Here is a 19,992-nt window from a genome sequence, read left to right on the forward strand (position 1 = left end):
ATGGCAAACATCATGGTGGGGTACACAGCACAATGGGCCCCTTGCACTAGCCAGTGTACTGAGCAGCCCTCCACATCAGCTGCAGCTAGTGGACAGGAGGCCCTGCCACAGGATCCACAGGCTACTGCAGAAGGTGAACCACCCCGCAAATGTTCCCTACGACCCAGACAGACACCAGAGACTGTTGCCAAGACCAAGACCAGCACCAGGAAGTTACCCTCTCAGAATGTCCCCCTTGTGTGCCACTGAGTCACCTTGTTCACTTTGGACTGCCATTGCTCCTCTTCCTATGGCCCCAAGGACACTGGACCTGTGGTACATACAGACTGGGCCACTACCCTGGACTTTTCCCAACCATCACCACACCCCATTGTACTTCCCATTGTTTTTGTAAATGTCAAATAAACACCCTTGAACACAAATAGAGTAATAGTGCTATATCAGTAAGAAATGTGCAATGTATTGAACTGTATTTAACTGAATGATCCTGTGCAAATGTCCAGAAATGTGTCAATCCAGCCAACAAATGCGTCTCAGCAGTCTGTAGTCATCACATCAATACACTGTTGTAACCACACCAACATCTGCAATAAGGGAAGGCACAGGTGACAGCCAATTGGGATGCAAAGATAGTGAGCGGCTTAATTCCACAGCCACACAGCACATCACTTACATGGAGACATGTATAGATCAAAAGTCTTACCTGACTGTCATTGGAAGTACTGCTGGATGACACAGGTGCATTCTCAACCCCCTCCTTCTACAGATAGGGCACATGGTGTCTGAGGGCCAAATTGTGCAGCATGGAACAGATAACCACAATCTGGCAGACCTTCTCAGGGGAGTAACATAGGGACCCACCTGTCAAATGGAGGCACCTGAACCTTGCTTTCAGGAAACCAAAGGTGCATTCCACAGCCCTCCTGGTATGCCCATGAGCATCATTATACCTATTTTCAGCCCGTGTCCTCGGATTCCTGACAGGGATCAAACTAGGACAGGTTTGGGTAGCCAGAGTCACCTGGAAGAAGTGAGAGACACATTAGCCATGGCCAATGGCATTGGGCATGACTCCAGTAGGCATACACTGACATGCATTGGGTGGGGACTCAAGCTCACCTATGAGCCATACTCTGTGCCTCTGTCGTCATGACATCACCTGTGGGACGCTGCTATTCTTCAAGACAAAGGTATCATGCACAGATCCTGGATACTTGGCAGTGATGTGGGAGATGTACTGGTCAGCAAGGCATACCATCTGGAGATTGAGGGAGTGGAAACTCTTCCTATTCCTGTACACCTGTTCATTTGCCCTGCGAGGGACTAAGGCAATGTGGGTCCCATCAATGGCCCCAATAACATGTGGTATATGTCCCATTGCATAGTGTCCAGCCTTCACAGTGGGCAAATCATCTCCCTGGAGGAATGCAATGTAGCTGCACATGTGTTTGAGCAAGGCAGCCAAAACCCTTTCACGCACAATCGAGAACATTGGCTGTGACATTCCTGCAGCCAAGTCCACAGTTACCTGGAAAGAATCAGTAGCCAGGAAATGGTGCACTGACAGCACCTGTAGAAGAGAGGGGATTACAGTGGTGCAACGGATAGCAGATCATGCTCCAACTGTGCACACAGCTCTAAGATTGTGCTCTGTCCAGACGATAGGTGAGTATGATGAGCCTGTCCTCCTCTAGGCCAAGTCCACAAGGGGTCTGTACACGGGCGCTTGCCTCCTCCTCCTATTCCTCTGCAGTGATTGGTACCTAAGAGAGCCAAAATTACAATCGGTGTGAGATAGGACCTATGGACACACAACATCAGACTACACAGAGCATGTATGTATGTGGGGCACTAGAATTGTCTAGATGTGTACAGTCGACACCTAAGTTGCTGTACTGCCATTTGTTAAATTTTGTTTTGACCAATGACTTTGTGTTTCACCACTGCGCATATTAGTTGCTCAATGTTCACCAGTAGCACATGGTATGTTTTGTTCAGTTTAGCCGCCTATGGGCTTTGACATTGCATTAGTCATTACATTCTGTATTCTGCCTATTGGCTTTGACATGGCATTAGCCATTACTTTCTGTATTCAGTTGAGCCGCCTATGGGCTTTGACATTGCATTAGCCATTACATTCTGTATTCTGCCTATTGGCTTTGACATGCTGTATCCAGTCTAGCCGCCTATTGGCTTTGACATTGCATTATGTATTCAATTTAGCTGCCTATTGACTTTGACATGCTATTAGATATTCTGCCTATGGGCTTTGACATGATATCATATATTATACATTGCATTTTATATTCAGCTTAACTGCCTATTGGCTTTGACATGATATTATACATTACATTTTGTATTCAGCTTAACTGCCTATTGGCTTTGACATGATATTATACATTACATTTTGTATTCAGCTCCGCTGCCTATTGGCTTTGACATGATATAAGACATTGCATTTTGTATTCAGCTCAGCTGCCTATTGGCTTTGATATGACACTAGACATTGCATTTGATATTTAGGTTAGCTGCCCATTGCCTTTAACGTGGAGTTAGACATTGCAGTTGAGAATCCAAGCTGTATTTTTCCAAGCTGTGTTTTTGCACCAGAGAACCAAGATGTTTTTCTCACAGTAGACTAGACATGATAAGAGAGAGTACATGGGTGTTATTTTTCTTCGCTTGAGCTTGGGAACAGGAGTAGTCTTGGAGACCTGGCCAGTCTCCAAAAGGCTTGCTCAGTTTCCCAGGTCTGAGAGGAGGGGGCACACCTTTGTAACGAATGTAACAGGCTGCAGAGGGTCAGATTCGAATCTGCCGGACCTCGTGCTGGAGCTTGGCGCCAGCTGCCAGCAATCCCGTGTGGGTAGATGAATCTCTTTCTCGCGGCTGACAGGGGTCATCAGCTTGCAGACCTTAGAAAGATGAAGCTGTAGATAGTTCCCACACGGTGAAGTATTTGTTTTGCTTTGCATTCAATATCTTATGAATATAACCTGCTGTGTATATTGCAAACTGATATATTTTGTTTGATTAACGCGGACTTGAAAGCTACTAATTCGTCATACATAAAAATTGGGGTTGGGGAAGAATTGGGGTTGGGGAAGAATTAACAACAAAAAGTCTTCTTTGACCTCAGAAGTGCATTTCTGGTGTGTTATGTTAGTGCTTAGAAACTAGATAAGAGGAAAGCACTACAATTGGTACCAGGAGTGGGGTCGGTCATTAAGAGGTGATTAAGAGGGTGTTGACGAGTTGGTAGATTTCTAAGTGCACACTTTAAAAGTGTAATTGTTTTTGTTGTTTGGAGAATTACAGAAATTGTTTTTTTTGGAGAATCACAGTAGCACCGCAGACCATGTCTGAGAATGCATGTGTTGATAAACTGCCTGAAGGTGCTAAGAAAAACTGTGAATTGTTTTCTGTTTGGGGAATTACAGAAGAAAATGCATGTGTAGCTAAAATGCCTGATAATGCTTTGAGAAATAATTTCTGTTGTACATATGTAGAAAACGTGTCTTTTGGAAGTAATGATGACAGAAAGGTCTGGATACCTTTATCTGCTTACAGAGAAATGCAGGAGAAATGTAGGAAGTTGGAACATGAAAATAGGAATTTACGTGAGCAAATTAGCCAGGATACAATAATTCAAAATAATGCTGAAAGTTATAAAAATGAAGAATCTTTCTTGTCCCATTCCAGTAATGAGGGGGTTAAGACAGCTCCGAGCTGCACTGAGTTTTCGTGTGAGCCAGGGTTTTTGGCAGGCAAAATGCATTCCTTAACTGATAACACGGACGAGAGAGACCAGAATGTGATTTACGAGTTACCGTTGCAAAATGCACAAGTAAAACGAAAGATTTTAGAGCATGAGCCGACTTTCATTAGCTTGTTTGATTTTTGGAAAAAGAATAGCCCTCATTTGAGAGAAATCCTAACACTTTTGTATATGGTCACTGTGAAAAATTATATGCAGCTGCGCGCTTGTGATTTGGCAAATGAAATAATGCAGACTTTAGGTTTCTGCGCAGTGCAAGAAGGAAAAACTGATGTACATTTAAATCAAGAACAAGGGAAGAAAATAGTGCCCCTAGCTAGAATCATACAATGGATCTGGTACTTGCAAGACAGGGCTAGAGTACCACAGGTAAAAGAGTTACCGATGAAATTGTGTGCACCATTTGAATTCGTGTCCACTGAAGATAAAAAGCATGTTTGTTTTACTAATGATTCATTGATTGAAATGTTATTTTCTGGCACAGTAGAAGGAACAGCGTTGTATAATGTGTGTCAGATTTTAAAGCAAGAGCTACGTGAGATGTGTCATTTTTACGCTGATTTTTGGTCCATTGCTAATGTTTTAGCACCTAACTGGTTCAATTACCTTGCAGATGTTAATGAGAAAAATGCAGAGAGAGAAGTGTTCACCCAGAATTCTGCCTTAGTGGGGATGGCTAAGTGGGTTCCCCAGAAATGTGAACAGCTGAGAGAAAAAGCCACTTACAGGTGGGCAGAGATGAGAGAGATGCACATTCCCCTAGATTTGATAAAAACTGTGCAGCACGCACAAAAGCAATCTGTCATGCAAGCAGTCACAGAGCAGTTGGGGAGAGGAAAGTTACCAGGACAGAAATGGCAAATTGATCAGGTTTTAGGGAGAGTGATTGCTGCAAATTACCAAGAAAAAATCGAAATTATGCTGATACCTAGAAAAGAATCTGATTTATTCATACAAATTGGAGACAGAATGGCCCAAATTGGCAAAAGTGCAGTGAATGGAGGTTTGGTAAAGAATGAGTCTGCCCCAGCCCTTCTGACAGTGCAAGAAAAGGGAAGCTGTGGCGCAGCAGATAAAAACCTCAGTGCTGATGTGTGGGCTGAAGCCCTAAGTGACCCTCCAGAACCTGCAGAAAATATAACAAAGGGCCTCAAAAACGTCCTGCTGATTATAAAACAGGGAAAGAAAGAGGAAGGGTGCAGTTTAAATGAAAAATTGTATTTGCAAGAAAAGTCATACTTGTTTCTTTTGCAGATCCTACCACGTTTCGCCACTGTCCCTGAGTGTGCTGTGTGGTCCCCCTTCCGGTGTGTGCGTGTGGGGTCGGGGAAGGGACCGAATCCCCAACCTGAACCTGGCTGAGTAAAGTGCCAGCACCATGGATCCATTTTGCGCAAACTGCGCCTTCAGTTCAAGTTCAACTTGTTTGATTGCATTCTTCCACTGGAACTAAGCTGTGTTTTTTTTTTTTTTTTTTTCCTCTCGTATGGAACTCTGACTTTTGCTTACCTTCCAGCAAACCTTTCAGGTGGACCGTGCATCTTTACATGAGTAGAACTCATGCCACATCAAATTGCTAACACTGTTGAATTAGAGACTCATTCAGAGTATAAAAATTGCCCAGTCTTTTCTGTATAGATGTATCTGATGTGAAAGGTTATGAAATCAATGTGTTAATTCACTTCTATTGCTTTACAGGGATTGTTTTGATCATTCAAATGTGACTTGCTGATAATGTTTTTTTTGTGCTGATGTTTTTTTTGTTTTTGTTTGAAACAAGAGATATGTGAAACAAAAATTCATTGGTCAAAGGGCAGAATGTACTGCCATTTGTTAAATTTTGTTTTGACCAATGACTTTGTGTTTCACCACTGCGCATATTAGTTGCTCAATGTTCACCAGTAGCACATGGTATGTTTTGTTCAGTTTAGCCGCCTATGGGCTTTGACATTGCATTAGTCATTACATTCTGTATTCTGCCTATTGGCTTTGACATGGCATTAGCCATTACTTTCTGTATTCAGTTGAGCCGCCTATGGGCTTTGACATTGCATTAGCCATTACATTCTGTATTCTGCCTATTGGCTTTGACATGCTGTATCCAGTCTAGCCGCCTATTGGCTTTGACATTGCATTATGTATTCAATTTAGCTGCCTATTGACTTTGACATGCTATTAGATATTCTGCCTATGGGCTTTGACATGATATCATATATTATACATTGCATTTTATATTCAGCTTAACTGCCTATTGGCTTTGACATGATATTATACATTACATTTTGTATTCAGCTTAACTGCCTATTGGCTTTGACATGATATTATACATTACATTTTGTATTCAGCTCCGCTGCCTATTGGCTTTGACATGATATAAGACATTGCATTTTGTATTCAGCTCAGCTGCCTATTGGCTTTGATATGACACTAGACATTGCATTTGATATTTAGGTTAGCTGCCCATTGCCTTTAACGTGGAGTTAGACATTGCAGTTGAGAATCCAAGCTGTATTTTTCCAAGCTGTGTTTTTGCACCAGAGAACCAAGATGTTTTTCTCACAGTAGACTAGACATGATAAGAGAGAGTACATGGGTGTTATTTTTCTTCGCTTGAGCTTGGGAACAGGAGTAGTCTTGGAGACCTGGCCAGTCTCCAAAAGGCTTGCTCAGTTTCCCAGGTCTGAGAGGAGGGGGCACACCTTTGTAACGAATGTAACAGGCTGCAGAGGGTCAGATTCGAATCTGCCGGACCTCGTGCTGGAGCTTGGCGCCAGCTGCCAGCAATCCCGTGTGGGTAGATGAATCTCTTTCTCGCGGCTGACAGGGGTCATCAGCTTGCAGACCTTAGAAAGATGAAGCTGTAGATAGTTCCCACACGGTGAAGTATTTGTTTTGCTTTGCATTCAATATCTTATAAATATAACCTGCTGTGTATATTGCAAACTGATATATTTTGTTTGATTAACGTGGACTTGAAAGCTACTAATTCGTCATACATAAAAATTGGGGTTGGGGAAGAATTAACAACAATAAAAGTCTTCTTTGACCTCAGAAGTGCATTTCTGGTGTGTTATGTTAGTGCTTAGAAACTAGATAAGAGGAAAGCACTACAGTTGCACATATCAATTCAACACATAAGTACTAGCATTAAGTAATGGGACCCGCCTGTCCTGTATGCAGTGACAGGTGGAAGTGACCTCACTCCGCCGGCGTTAGGCGTCATGGTGGAAGGCGGTCTGCACCGCCGTACAATTCCTCATTGGCTAACATGGGGCTCTATGGAGTACAGGAAACCAATGATGATCAGCGCCGGCGGTGATGGTGTTCATCGCCGTGGCCGTGACTGCCATTTTCTTTCTGCCACTTCACTTGATTCCTGACTTTCCACACAACGACATCTCCACTGCGGGTGCTGCTGTGACCTGTGTCTGGAAACTGCCATGGCCCGTTTATTAGGGGAAAGGGCCCCAGCCTTTACATCAGAGGAGTTGGAAGGGCTGGTGGATGGGGTAGTACACCTGTATGGGCAGTTGTATGGGCCTCCAGACCAACAGGTTAGTACTTCATGGGTACCCTGCATGTGACATGGCTACATGGTGATGTATGTGTGTGCTAGCAGTGTGTCATTTGTTGGTGGTATGGCTGCAGGCAATGTGAGTTCAGAGGTATGGGTCATGTGTGTGCCTGTAGTGGGACAGATGCAGTATGTAGGCCAATTGTGTGACAGGCTGGATTGTCTGGTTCATGGTGTCCTTCTGTCTGTATCTCCTCTAGAGGTCAGCGCCCATCAGAAGAAGGGATTGTTGTGTGCCTTCCCCAAGGACATGCGGACCCTGGGGGTCCATAGCTGGTGGAGCACCCACTGCGGGAAACGGTGGGAGGACCCGAGATGCTGGGCCCGGAAGACTGTGGAGGCCCAGCTGGGGATGGCCTCCCAACGAGGGAGGGGTGCCCGTCGGAGCCTGACCCCGCATACTGGCGGTGACCAATCCGGAGTTGGATGGGCGCTTGAGAGCAGCACAGCAGCCACAATGGGGTGAGTACAGAGTGTGTGGTATTCATTATTCCTTGCCTGCATGGGGCTCAGGTGCACGGTTCTAGTCAGTGGATGCCCCAAGATGCCGGTTTAGACATTCGTGCCTGGTCCTGCTTAGCTATGTAGGGTGGTATGCATTTTAGGTGTTGCTACGTAGCTAGTTTCCCATGGCAGACAGGGCTTAGTTGGTCCCAGTAGTGTTTGTGTTCCTACCTGTTGTAGTAATTAGGCAATGGTTTGTCACTGTGGCCCATACTGCCCAATCTTAGTCCCAGGGAGTGATTGTGACATGTATGCCATCTGTGCTGTTGGTGCTGTGATTTACCCTGTGCTCCCTTCCTTCCTCCTCCCCTCTCTCTCCTTTGGTCATCCTGTCCATTTGTACTTTAGCATCATCTGGTGAAGGAGCAGGTGCACCGGTGAGAGAGGGAGCTGCAGCCCACGAGACCCAGGAGGTAGAGTCCACCAACGCCGAGGGGACCAGTGGGACGGAGGACGAGGGGTGCACCATGGGGGTGGGATGGAGCTGTTACAACTGACTCTGATTCCTCCTCCAATGGAAGCTCCATGGTGGTGGGGACCAGCCCAGCTACTTCATCTTTTGCCAGCCCCCATACCAGCACCGCCCTCCCAGTAGCCCCCCACCCAGTTCCACGCTCACCCAGGAGGGTGGGCATCTCCTTAGCCCCAGGCACCTCAGGCCTTGCCCCAGTCACAAAGCACTGTCCTGTCCCGCACTGCAGTCCCGGTCCACCGACACCAGCATCACCGACTCCAGTGTCGTCACCAGGCATCCCTACCTGCACAGTGGCCTGTGGACACTGCTCGTGAGGGTCACGAAGCACCGTCCCGTCCTGCACCGTTGGCTTGGGACTACGGATGACAGCCCTTCAGCAACAACAACGCTGCTGACTGCATCGTGACCTTGTGATACCATGTGTCGCACCACCCAACTTCGCACTACAGCCCAGGTCTCACCAACACTGTTGGACGCCGTCACCGAGCCGCTGCCTGCACCGTGACCTGTGGGCACCGCACGTCGCATCGTCCCGCTTTGCACCACAGCCCCGGAGCCATCCATGCAGCGCTCCTGACTTCATCAGCTCAGAGTTTGATCCACAACGCCTGTGATTTCAAGGGCCCGATGACTCCCGCACCGACGTCGGAAAAGACATCGCAACACCAGCGACGCCTCTCTCCGGAGCTCACCGCGAGGATCACGACACCCTGCAATTCCAAAAGTACTGTTTGCAGGTCTTTCCGACACCATAGCTGGCCCTCAATGCCGCGGCTGGCCTGAACTGTTGGTTTTGTTGATCATGACGCCGTGATAGCCCCAGGTGGAGCTATTGACTTTAAGGAACTTTATTTGTGAGTAAATCTTGCAGAATTCATATTTTATTATTGTATTTTGGCTTTTTATCGTATTTGGTCTTGTTTTTCTAAACCTGGAGTGGTGTTTTCATTTATTACTGTGCGTTATGTCAAATGCTTTACACATTTCTTCTGCGAGAAGCCTGACTGCTCATGCCAAGCTACCAAGAGGGTGAGCAGGGGTTATCTGTGCGGGTATCTCTCTTATCCTGACTAGAGTGAGGGTCCCTACTTGGGCAGGGTGCAAACCGACTGCCAAATCGAGACTCAATTTCTAACAAACACCAATAGATATGGGTCCACTAATGGCACCAGTTGACTATCAATCAATCCCTTGTTTCAGAGGTGGCACTAGATGCTTGCATAGAGATTGTACATAATCATCCCCTTAACTCAGAATAATAAATATAATTCCTTGAGTTCTAACAAACTATAGCTCAATCACTCTTCTCCCTCCTAGAGATGATTATTTAAAGCTCTAGAGGATGATGTATTTTTATTTGGGCAATATCCACTATTTCATCCTTGTCAAAGCATGGAGGCATTTCTTCTGGCCTTCCCAGACGAGTTTCAAATGACTCGTAATGATGGGCTTGGTGCTGTTGGAGCTGACATCTACTTTTGATACTGCTGAACGCTTGATATTGGTCGACTGTCCTTTGGTGACAGGTATTTTGGCCTGAATTTCCAAGGCTTCTGCTCCTTTCTGTGTGGGTGCACACAGGTTGTTGCTCCTCTGCCCTTCTGCTCAGCAATGTAGGCGATAGTGTATGGAGCAACTCATGGGATGTTATGTCTCACCCTTTCTCTTTATTCTGCATGTGGCACTACTGAGGTGTTTTCATCTCCTTTAGTTTGACTGTATCACCCTAAGCCGATGATACACAGCTTTTTTTAGCTGAAGCGGAAGTCTGGCAATTGCATTTGCTTCTGGGGGTCTGCCCGACACCCTTTCAAGTACTGACGACTATTAAAATTTTAAAGATGCGTTAATATTGGAAAAGTTCAAGTCAATGTGCACCATGATACATTCATATATAAAAACGAAATTGCATCATTATTATAAGATTCACCCTTCATGAACTCTCCATCGACCCCTAACTCAGAAGTACGTGGTCAGGCAGGCTCTGAGACCTAGGCCTGAGGTACTGACTGACAGGTCATAGGTGGGGCAGCATGTAGCCGTGAGACAAACTCACGGACAGGAAGCTTAAAGCAATCCCACAGATAGGCGTAACGACACCACAATGGTCCCAGGAGATTGGCCCCAATAAAATACATATGGCCATAGGGGTACACGCGTTCCCAAAACACCACAAAGTCCGAAGCCACATGTAGTTAGAAACACTTAGCCAATCAGAACACAGCACGCACAGTAACATGCCTTGATCATGCACCCCTCAAGCCAGACATCTGGACACATTACCCACTGGCACTCATTGTGCCCACACAAGGTCGAGGCCCACCTGCATGTGTTATCAGGACCGTATTTATGATTCCAAGACAACTGGACACATTTTTTACCCAGAAAGGAATGTTGTAAATGTTTTGTTGTACGCAAAGAAATGTATAAAACACCGCTCAGATAGATTGTACATTGAGAGAGAGTCCTCAGACCCCGTTTCTTCAACTTCTCTCCCGGTCATAATGTTTAATTAAACAAACCATTCCTGTTTTTCCAAATGCCTCATGTCTTCTGTTTTTTAGACTATTAGGGGCATTTACTGTGTGTGCTTTACACCCTGCACCACTTATTACTAACACTGTGAGGAGTTTTAACTAAACGGGGGAATCTGTGCACATCACACTGAGTTTTACTTACACTGTAGGGAGTGCCAATCTCTGCCCTGTACTACTGTTTCCTACACTCTAAAGAGGTATTTACAGAAGAAATTGGATTTGTCCCTACACTAGGGTCATGTGAATGTGGCCTGCTTCATACAGCAAGCCCTGTTTTCTTTCCTGATATACTCTCTTGTTGTTTATGAGCAACAGATGAACACACATAAAACTGATCTTTTCAGTGGTGGAGCACAGGAAGCCAGAACTTTGGCCTGCATTGGTTGTCGCTGTAACAAGTTAAGAAGCTGCACATCACATTTGCCTGTAGCCTCCGATATCCTTGAATTCAAAAAAGGTGTTCTCCTAAGAGAGTGGAAGAGGAAAGATCATTTATTCTCTACCAAGTAGACTATTAATCTTGGCTTACTGGAGGCTGTGATGAGAAGACTGCAGCAGAATCAGGATATATCAGTAATGCGGATGCTAAAGCTGCAGAAATTTCATCATGGCATTTATTTCACCGGTTCCCAGGCAAAATGGGTTTTTTTTAAACCCTCTGTCTTATTCATCAGGAATTTTACAAAGTACAGAGGTAGTCCAATCTCCTTGTCTGATATCTTGGTGCCTCACACAATTACATGGCTTTTGCGATCTGGCTATCAGGCAGTAACTCATATACTTTGTTCCCGGAGGACTAGATGTAGGTGAGCTGGGTCATCACCTATGGAATGGGTTATCTTTGGTCCCTCAACTCATCCTTTTCCATTATAAAGTCAGAGTTGCTTCAGGAACAATCTGACAATGTACTTATTCTGCTGATGTGCTGTTCTGTTGGCATGTGCCTCTTCTGTCTGTTTTAAGTCCACGAGTCTGTCCTTGGTCTACTAGTGCCAGAACACCTGTGGTCACAGTAGGATCGACAGAGAAAGCTTTTTTACAACTCCAGGGCCCTGGATGAACAAGTAGTGCAGTATGCACAGATTTTTCATAGTGCACTAAGATGGATTGTAGCATTCACAGATTTTTCATAGTGCAATAGGATACAGTGAAGTGCACAGATTCCTCACAGTGAATTAAGATGCAATGCAGAGTGCACACATTCCTCATAGGGCAGTAAGATGCAAAGCAGTGTGCAGAGATTCCTCACAGTGCAGCAAGATACAGTGCAGTGTGCAGACTTCTCACAGTGGAGTAAGATGCAGTGCAGTGCACAGATTCCTCACAGTGCAGTAAGATCCAGTGAACAGGTTCCTCAGTGCAGTAAGATGCAGTGTAGTGCACAGATTCCTCAGAGTGCAGTAAGATGCTTTGCACATGTTCCTCAGTGCAGTAAGAGGCAGTGCAGTGCATAGATTCCTCAGAGTGCAGTTAGATGCAGTACAGTGCAGATTCCTCGCAGTGCGGTAAAATGCAGTGCTGTGTGCACAGATTCCTCAAAGTGCAGATTGATGCAGTGCACAGATTCATCACAGTGCAGTAATATACGGTGCAGAGAACAGATTCCTCACAGTGCAGTAATATGAAGTGCACAGGTTCCTCAGTGCAGTAAAATGCAGTGCAGTGCACACATTTCTTCAGTGTGCAGTAAGATGCAGTGCACAGATTCCTCACAGTGCACTAAGATACAGTGCATTGCACAGATCCCCTCTTTAACACAAATGATGGCCACAAACACCCCCAGGCCCGGAAGGAAAGCCCCCCAGAGGTCCCCGGATAGAAGAGCCCAGCTCAGCCCGGCTCCTGGCAGAGATTTCCTCCAGGATTATTCAGTATATTTCTACAAACACAGCAGAAGGTGCTGACAATCTCCTACCTGAGCAGAAACCTGTGCAGACATTTCCAGGCTCTCTCCTCCTCCTGGGGCTGGGGGGGGCAGGTGCAGATTTGGGGTCTGAGGGGGTCTGTGAGGGTCTGAAGATGAAGATAACTGCACAGACAGACAGAGGGTCCTTCCTCCTCTGCAGCAGGCTGGACACAGAGGGAGAGGCCGGAAGTGATGTCAGCATCCGCTGCTGGTGCTGTCTCTGCCGCCGCTGACCCGGAAGAGGAAACCCTTCTCCCTTTCATACAGTGTGCTCAGTGGATTTCATCAGCAGGCGAGGAGCGCCCTCCGGTGGCCGCTGACGGAACCGCCGCCTCCAGGCTCCAGCAGGGAATACATTTCACACAAAGAAGCATTTTGTGGCAGAAAGTCCTGGGAGTTCACATGTCACAGACATGGATGTTGTTCAGACATGGATGGTCCGACAGTCCCAGGAGACTGTGGTTGTTTTATAGCCAGAAATGCTGATATCTTTAAAGAACCCCCTCCTCTAATACAGGTTAGAGGAAAACCACACAATGCAGTCATCCTCCCTCTTCTCAGCCAGAGCCTCTCTGCTGTGCTGTTTACTGCTGATTGTGATTCTTAAAAATACAGAATGCTGCCTGAAGCTGTCCTATATGTCGGAGCGCTACATCTTCATGTCTGCCCCCTCACAGTAAACACATCATTCTCCAGCACTGTTCAGCATGGGGATTGCCCAGGATCACACAATTCAGACCCGTGAAAAAGCTGGGGTTCAATGGCAGGTTTCCTGCTGCTGAATCACTGGACCATCTCTCATAATTGCTTTATTCCTATCACATGTTCTTATCTCATGAAGGCAAAAGGGCGAACAATGTCATACAATCTGTATTTGTAGGTGGTATCTATTTAATTTTATCTGGTATCCATCTGGCAACTGAAATCAGAGATTATTTACTATTGTACTGGTGCCTGTACAAAGAAACTTCATTATTTACCAGGCCATTGTGCAACTAGCAAATAAATGTTACTTTTTAGCCAGCTGCACAGTAAATATAAAAGTTTAAGAATGGTTTCGCAAGAGGCAGTGGAAACAGCAAAGAACTTCACAATTTACTTGGCTGCTGGCTATTAGAAGAGATTATGCTCTGATGGACCTGCGACACTACAAATAGCAAAGAAACATTGCTATTTACCAAGCTGCTGGCTAAATACAAGACATCATATCCTATCTGGATGGCAGACGTGGAGACAGCAAAGAACCATTACTATTTACCCAGCTACTGGTTACACACAGGACATATGCATGATATGGCCAGTGGTCAAGCAAATATCAAGAAAACTTCACTATTTACACAGCTGCTGGTGAAATAGCAGATATTATGGGCTCGATTCACAAAGATAAACTCACACCTTTGTGTAAGTTTACTCATTTTTGGTATTCATATACACACAATTTAATAGTATTGGTGCATAATCATGTATGCTGAGTATTAAATTAGAATGTTATTATTATAAAACACAGAAACAACTGCAAAATGTCTGTGACGTGGAGTACAAAATAGCATGAGAGTAAAATACCTGAAGTACCCTGTACAATATGAATAATCATCTATGCCCTGAAAGGCACCTTAATACAATATACAATACCGTCTCATTGCGCTCATTCTGGTGACGTTCTGGCCCGGGAGAAAGGTGTATGCTGTAAACGGGAAGTGAGCACAGATACCATAGGTTGTTTATATTGGTAAAGTGGGTTCAGCCAGGAGTTGTCTGTAGCATCTGCTATTTGTTGAGTGTTGGTAAGGCGATGAGGCTGAGAAGTCAGTGGCAGCAATGGTATCCCCTTAGATAATGTAGTGAAGCCATTGATTCACAGTGTTGCAGTGATATGTGAGAGATATGAGTAGGCTATCAGATATGGTCTCGGTTATGATGAGAAAGCATGTATGAGGGTATATGAGTGAGGAGTGATGCCATTGATCCACAGTGTTGCAGTGATACGTGAGAGATATGAGTAGGCTATCAGATATGGTCTCGGTTATGATGAGAAGCATGTATGAGCGTATATGAGCGAGGAGTGATGCCATTGATTCACAGTGTTGCAGTGATATGTGAGAGATATGAGTAGGCTATCAGATATGGTCTCGGTTATGATGAGAAAGCATGTATGAGGGTATATGAGTGAGGAGTGATGCCATTGATCCACAGTGTTGCAGTGATACGTGAGAGATATGAGTAGGCTATCAGATATGGTCTCGGTTATGATGAGAAGCATGTATGAGCGTATATGAGCGAGGAGTGATGCCATTGATTCACAGTGTTGCAGTGATATGTGAGAGATATGAGTAGGCTATCAGATATGGTCTCGGGTATGATGAGAAGCATGTATGAGCGTATATGAGCGAGGAGTGATGCCATTGATTCACAGTGTTGCAGTGATATGTGAGAGATATGAGTGGGCTATCAGATATGGTCTCGGTTATGATGAGAAAGCATGTATGAGGGTATATGAGCGAGGAGTGAAGCCATTGATTCAGAGTGTTGCAGTGATACGTGAGAGATATGAGTAGGCTATCAGATATGGTCTTGGTTATGATGAGAAAGCATGTATGAGGGTATATGAGCGAGGAGTGATGCTTGGCATGAGCGGTGAGTGTTACCCAACAATGATAGAGACTTGTGACAGATTAGGGGGCAGTCTGGAGTAGACTCCATTCCTCCTCCATCCAAAATTCAGACCTATCCTCTAAAACCTTTTCTAGGTTTGAAGGTTCCGTGAAGGGTTTGAACTTTTGAAAAAACAATCTTGAGCTTGAAAGAGTCAATAGAGGAGTGCTGAACTGATTTTTCTCTGGGTTTTTCCTGAGGGTCAAGAAAACGTTTTCTACCTGTGGCTGACCATGTCCTGCCAAAATCCTGCGAGAGAGAGATTGCCAGTTGACCAATTCAACTTTCCTCATATAAGCTAGTATGATTTGAGAATATTAATGTTTTAGGGGTTTCAAAATTGGAGATCTCAGTGAGACTGAGTCCTTGGGTTTGAATTGTGGCGCAGGGTGAGTATGTTCCAGTTCAAAGTCTTTAGTGAAATTGAAGTTCAAAGTTGATGGCATCCAGAATACTATTGAAATGGATCGTCGAGTGAGCTTCATCTTCAGGCCCATCTGGTAGTCCAAACGTTCTAAGGTTGCTCCTTCTGTTACGATCTGCTAGTTCCGTAATGTCACATTTGAGGCTAGCCAGCAAGAAGTTGAGGATTTTTTTATGTGTTTTGTACGGAGGCTATTATGGTCTTTGATTGCACTGATCCTTCCCTTAGTGTTGGTAAGTCTAATATTAACATCTTTGAAGTCTTTCCTGGACAGGGCCATCTCCACCTGTAGCAAGTCTGTTTTTATTTTTGGTGTTCTGGGCAATGTTGTGGTAGTGTGAGGTTGTAATTGTACAGTTTTTTTAAGATAGCTTTCAGAAAGCGGGGAACATGGTGGCCGGCTAGCGGCAGGTCGGGGCGCCCGTCAGAGGGAAAGCCACACCATGGCAGGATGATCGTTGCGCCTTGTCAGCAGTGCAGCAGCTCGGCCCCCCTCCACTTAACGTTAATTCAAGGCAGTGCAGGTTGCAGATGGTGGCCTCGGGTGTTCCTTGCTGGGCTGTGGCGGCCGGAGCACTCTGGGAGTAGTGCGCTGCGCAATGGAGGCTGCCAAGTATGAGTTCAGAGGAGACAGCGATAGAGTCAGCACAAGGCAGAATTGTCAGTTTGAAAGAGAGATACGTACTGGGACAGAGGAGAGGAGTCAAACCAGATGGTTGTGGCAGACAAAGTGAGCAGGCGGCTTTTCTTGTTAATGGAGAATGATGATCAACACCTAGATGGTGAGCTGGGCCCAGGTGTAGGGGCTGACCTTAGGGTCCAATATGCTAGAAATGTACCTCACATGAAGCAAGGTTGTGCAGTGGGATATTCCTAAAGGTCTTTTAGATCTCGTAACATACAGGAGGGTGGAATAAAAGACAGTGCTGACCTGGAACAAATGAAAGTAAAGGTCTCTGTTAGAGCAACTAAACCCCGGTCGAAGAATTCTCTAGTTAAGGCTCCTCACTCCAAAAACCCTTTTGTGAAAACAGTAGTATGGGGTCTCCCAATGAAGAAAAGGCTTTTTCAGTTAAAAACCCCCAGAGAATGACTCCCTTTTTAAAAAGTACTTTAAAATTCGACCTGATACGAGTGGCTGCATTAGAGAGGATAAGGCGAAGAAGATGGAAGCAAAAGGGAACTGGTACGAAGCAAGGGACATGGAAGTTGGGAGAGCTAACTCCGCTGAGTCATCTACCACTGCAGACCTTCCAGTGATAACAATGCTAATAACGCATAACAAATTTGGAGGTTTGGCGGTGGATACTTCTGATCCAGCCGAAAGGGGGGTTTTCACGGGAGAGAGCGGTATGCAGCCTTAGCCCCTGGAGATGGAAGATGTAGGTACACAGAATGGTAGGCCTAATGGGTGGGCTTTGGTTCATCAGACCCTTGCTCAATTATCCCAAGAGATTAAAGAGTGCTTTGCAATTTTGGAGGTAAACTAGAATGGGGTTCAGGCCACCTGCTCCAGCCTAGAAGACAAAACAGAGAACTTAACTCAGCATACTCAGGACTTAGAAAAGGAGTTTCTGGACCTTCACTCTGTGGTGCAAGAAAACACCTGGGAGGTGACTCTCCTAAAGACAAGACTGGAAAGAAAAGAAAATAATGCTAGAAGAAATAATGTCAGAATTCTGGGGGTGAAAGAAGGGATGCAAGGGACGAATATTAAAACATTTGTAGTCAACTTGTTGAGGAATTCTTTCCTGCAAGACAACTGGATGGACAACCTTGAAGCAGAAATTTAGCAAGTGCAAAGAGACCCTTTCTAACAACTTCCTGGACGGAATAATCCTTGGAAGATTCTGGTAAATTTTCTTTCATATTCTGTGAAAGAAAAAATATTGGGGCTAGCCCTGAAATCAGGCACCCTGCAAGTGCTAGGGGTAATTTTCAGGATTAGATCGGACATCTCTAAAGAGACGGCCGACAGACAGTGGGAGCTGGGAAAAGACTGGAGGATCTAAAGAAGTTGGGTGCCATTGCACAACTGAGGTTCCCAGCTATCATGAAGGTTATGTGGCAAACAAAGATGCCCAACTTTTCTGAACCAGCGGATGTAGATGATTGTATTGCTCAGATAAAGAAGGGGGGAACCCAAGTGGAAATTAAAAAGTGTGAAGGTGTGGTGATGGTTTTCCTTAGGGCTGGACAAAACAGGCATTAGGAAATGCCTAACAACATAGTAGGGAAAGTTCCCAAGAGGGGGCACTTGTGGTAGGGAGCAGTGGGAGAAAATAAATTGATGTCCTCCATTTTAGTCATGCGATTAGAAGTCTGATTGAAGCACCAATTAGATATATGTAGGCTCTGGGTATAGCAGGACCTGGAATGGAAGGAATGGGTTTGGGTGAGAGAAATACAATGAAAACCTGGGCGATCCTCTGCTGGAATGTATACGGGCTTCGGGTAGCTAAAAGGCGGCAAATAGTTTTCCAATATTTAAAAGAAAGCAAAGCCCATATATTTATGCTTCAAGAGGCACATCTCTTGAGACAGGAGTGTAAGGGACTTTTCTTAAAGCAAAGATGGGTGGAGACCATAGTAGCAACATTGTACAAAAGGAATTGCCGTGGTATTAACTTAGCGGGTCATGGACAGCATGGAGTCCAGGATGATGCCCAGGTTGCATGAGTGGTCAGTGGGTTGGGGGGCCCTTCCAAGGGCAGCTGGCCATCAGGAGTCATCCCAGATGGAGGCAGTGGGACCCAGGAGGAGGATCTCTGTCTTCTCCGAGCTGAGCTTGAGGCAGCTGTTTTTCATCCCATCGTCAACTGCTCTCATTCGATTGTGGAAGTTGCCCTTGGCTGTTGATGGTTCGTCGGTGAGGGAAAGAATTAGCTGTGTGTCGGCGTAGGAGACTATGTTGAGGTTGTGCTGTTTGCCGATTTTGGTGAGCAGAGCCATGTAGATATTGAAGAGGGTTGGGCTCAGGGAGGAGACCTGGGGTACTCCAAAGCTGGTTTCTGTTGGTTCCAAGAAGAACGGCAAAGTCTGACTCTCTGGGTCCTTCCGATGAGGAAGGAGTGGATCCACTCCAGGGCCTTGAAGCGTGGTGCGTAAGGTGGTGTGGGATACGGTGTTGAAAGCGACGGAGAGGTCTAGGAGGATGACGGCAGCCGTGACTCCATGGTCCAGTATGGTGCGGTTGTCATCTGTGGCTCCATGGCTGTGATTTCTCCAGAAACTGGATTGGGAGGGGTTCAGGATGTGGTTTGACTCGAGAAATTCCGTGAGCTGCGAGTTGATGAGTTTTTCGGTACCTTGGCTGGGAAGGGGAGGAGAGAGATGAGTCTGTAGTTTTTCATGTCTCTAGGATCGGCAGAGGGTTTTTAGTAGCGGTTGGATCTCTGTGCGCATCTAGTCATTCGAGAAGGTGGAGGTTTTGATGGAGCGATTGTTTGTCCAGCAGGGTTCGGGGGTGATGATGGTGCTGGCTTGTTTGAAAATTTGGTGTATGAAAGGATACAAGGGTGCCCCTGAGTGGATAGGGTTCATGAGCTTTCGAGTGTCTTCCGTAGAGATGGGAGTCCATTGGCTCAGCGTCAGCTGAGGTCCATGGTGGTGCTGGGGAGTGGTGAAGGTGGGATTTGGCTCTCAAACTATTCATATATATCCTGCAGTGGTCCTGGTATGGCGTGTGGGAGTTTGGGTGGGGTGGGGGGGCAAAAAGTACTGCAAACCGCCATAACATCTTAACAGTTCTGTTGTGAAGTCCCTCTCACCTTGAGTCAGCTACTTGGATTTTTATAGTATCTGATCCCATCTTTATTTCTACATTTGTAAAACAAAACTGCACATGCGGATACTAATGTATCAATAGGAATAAACTCACATAGTGATAAATGTGTGCTTTATTTCACATAATGATTGTATGCTCCTAAAATGAAACCAAAAAGCAGTAAACGCATGTCTACTTACTCAGTCAGCATCTCTGATACAATAGCACCATCCAAAACTGGAATCTCTAAAATATGTCAGCCCAAGTAGTAAGCAGACATGATGCCAACATTTCTGCACATGTATAAAAGTTAGGAAAGTTGTGCTGCACCCAGTGCAGCGCCACTCTCCCTGCGCCCCTTAGCGCCCCCCTACTG

At 45.5% G+C, this 19,992-nt stretch overlaps 1 protein-coding gene and 1 pseudogene across 1 annotated transcript in view; both read right to left on the reverse strand.

Annotated features, from left to right (window-relative positions):
* The window catches only part of LOC138276081 (zinc finger protein 135-like), a 52,868-nt pseudogene extending 39,893 nt beyond the window's left edge, over window positions 1-12,975 (reverse strand).
* The window catches only part of LOC138276084 (zinc finger protein 850-like), a 146,097-nt gene that overhangs the window by 18,857 nt on the left and 107,248 nt on the right, over window positions 1-19,992 (reverse strand). Inside the window, exon 3 of the mRNA XM_069219144.1 lies at window positions 11,601-11,622. Within this exon, the coding sequence (XP_069075245.1) occupies window positions 11,601-11,622 (22 nt within the window). The remainder of the gene's footprint in view (window positions 1-11,600; window positions 11,623-19,992) is intronic.

The sequence above is a fragment of the Pleurodeles waltl genome, unplaced genomic scaffold (assembly GCF_031143425.1).
Source record: "Pleurodeles waltl isolate 20211129_DDA unplaced genomic scaffold, aPleWal1.hap1.20221129 scaffold_37, whole genome shotgun sequence".
Classification (NCBI taxonomy): Eukaryota; Metazoa; Chordata; class Amphibia; order Caudata; family Salamandridae; genus Pleurodeles; species Pleurodeles waltl.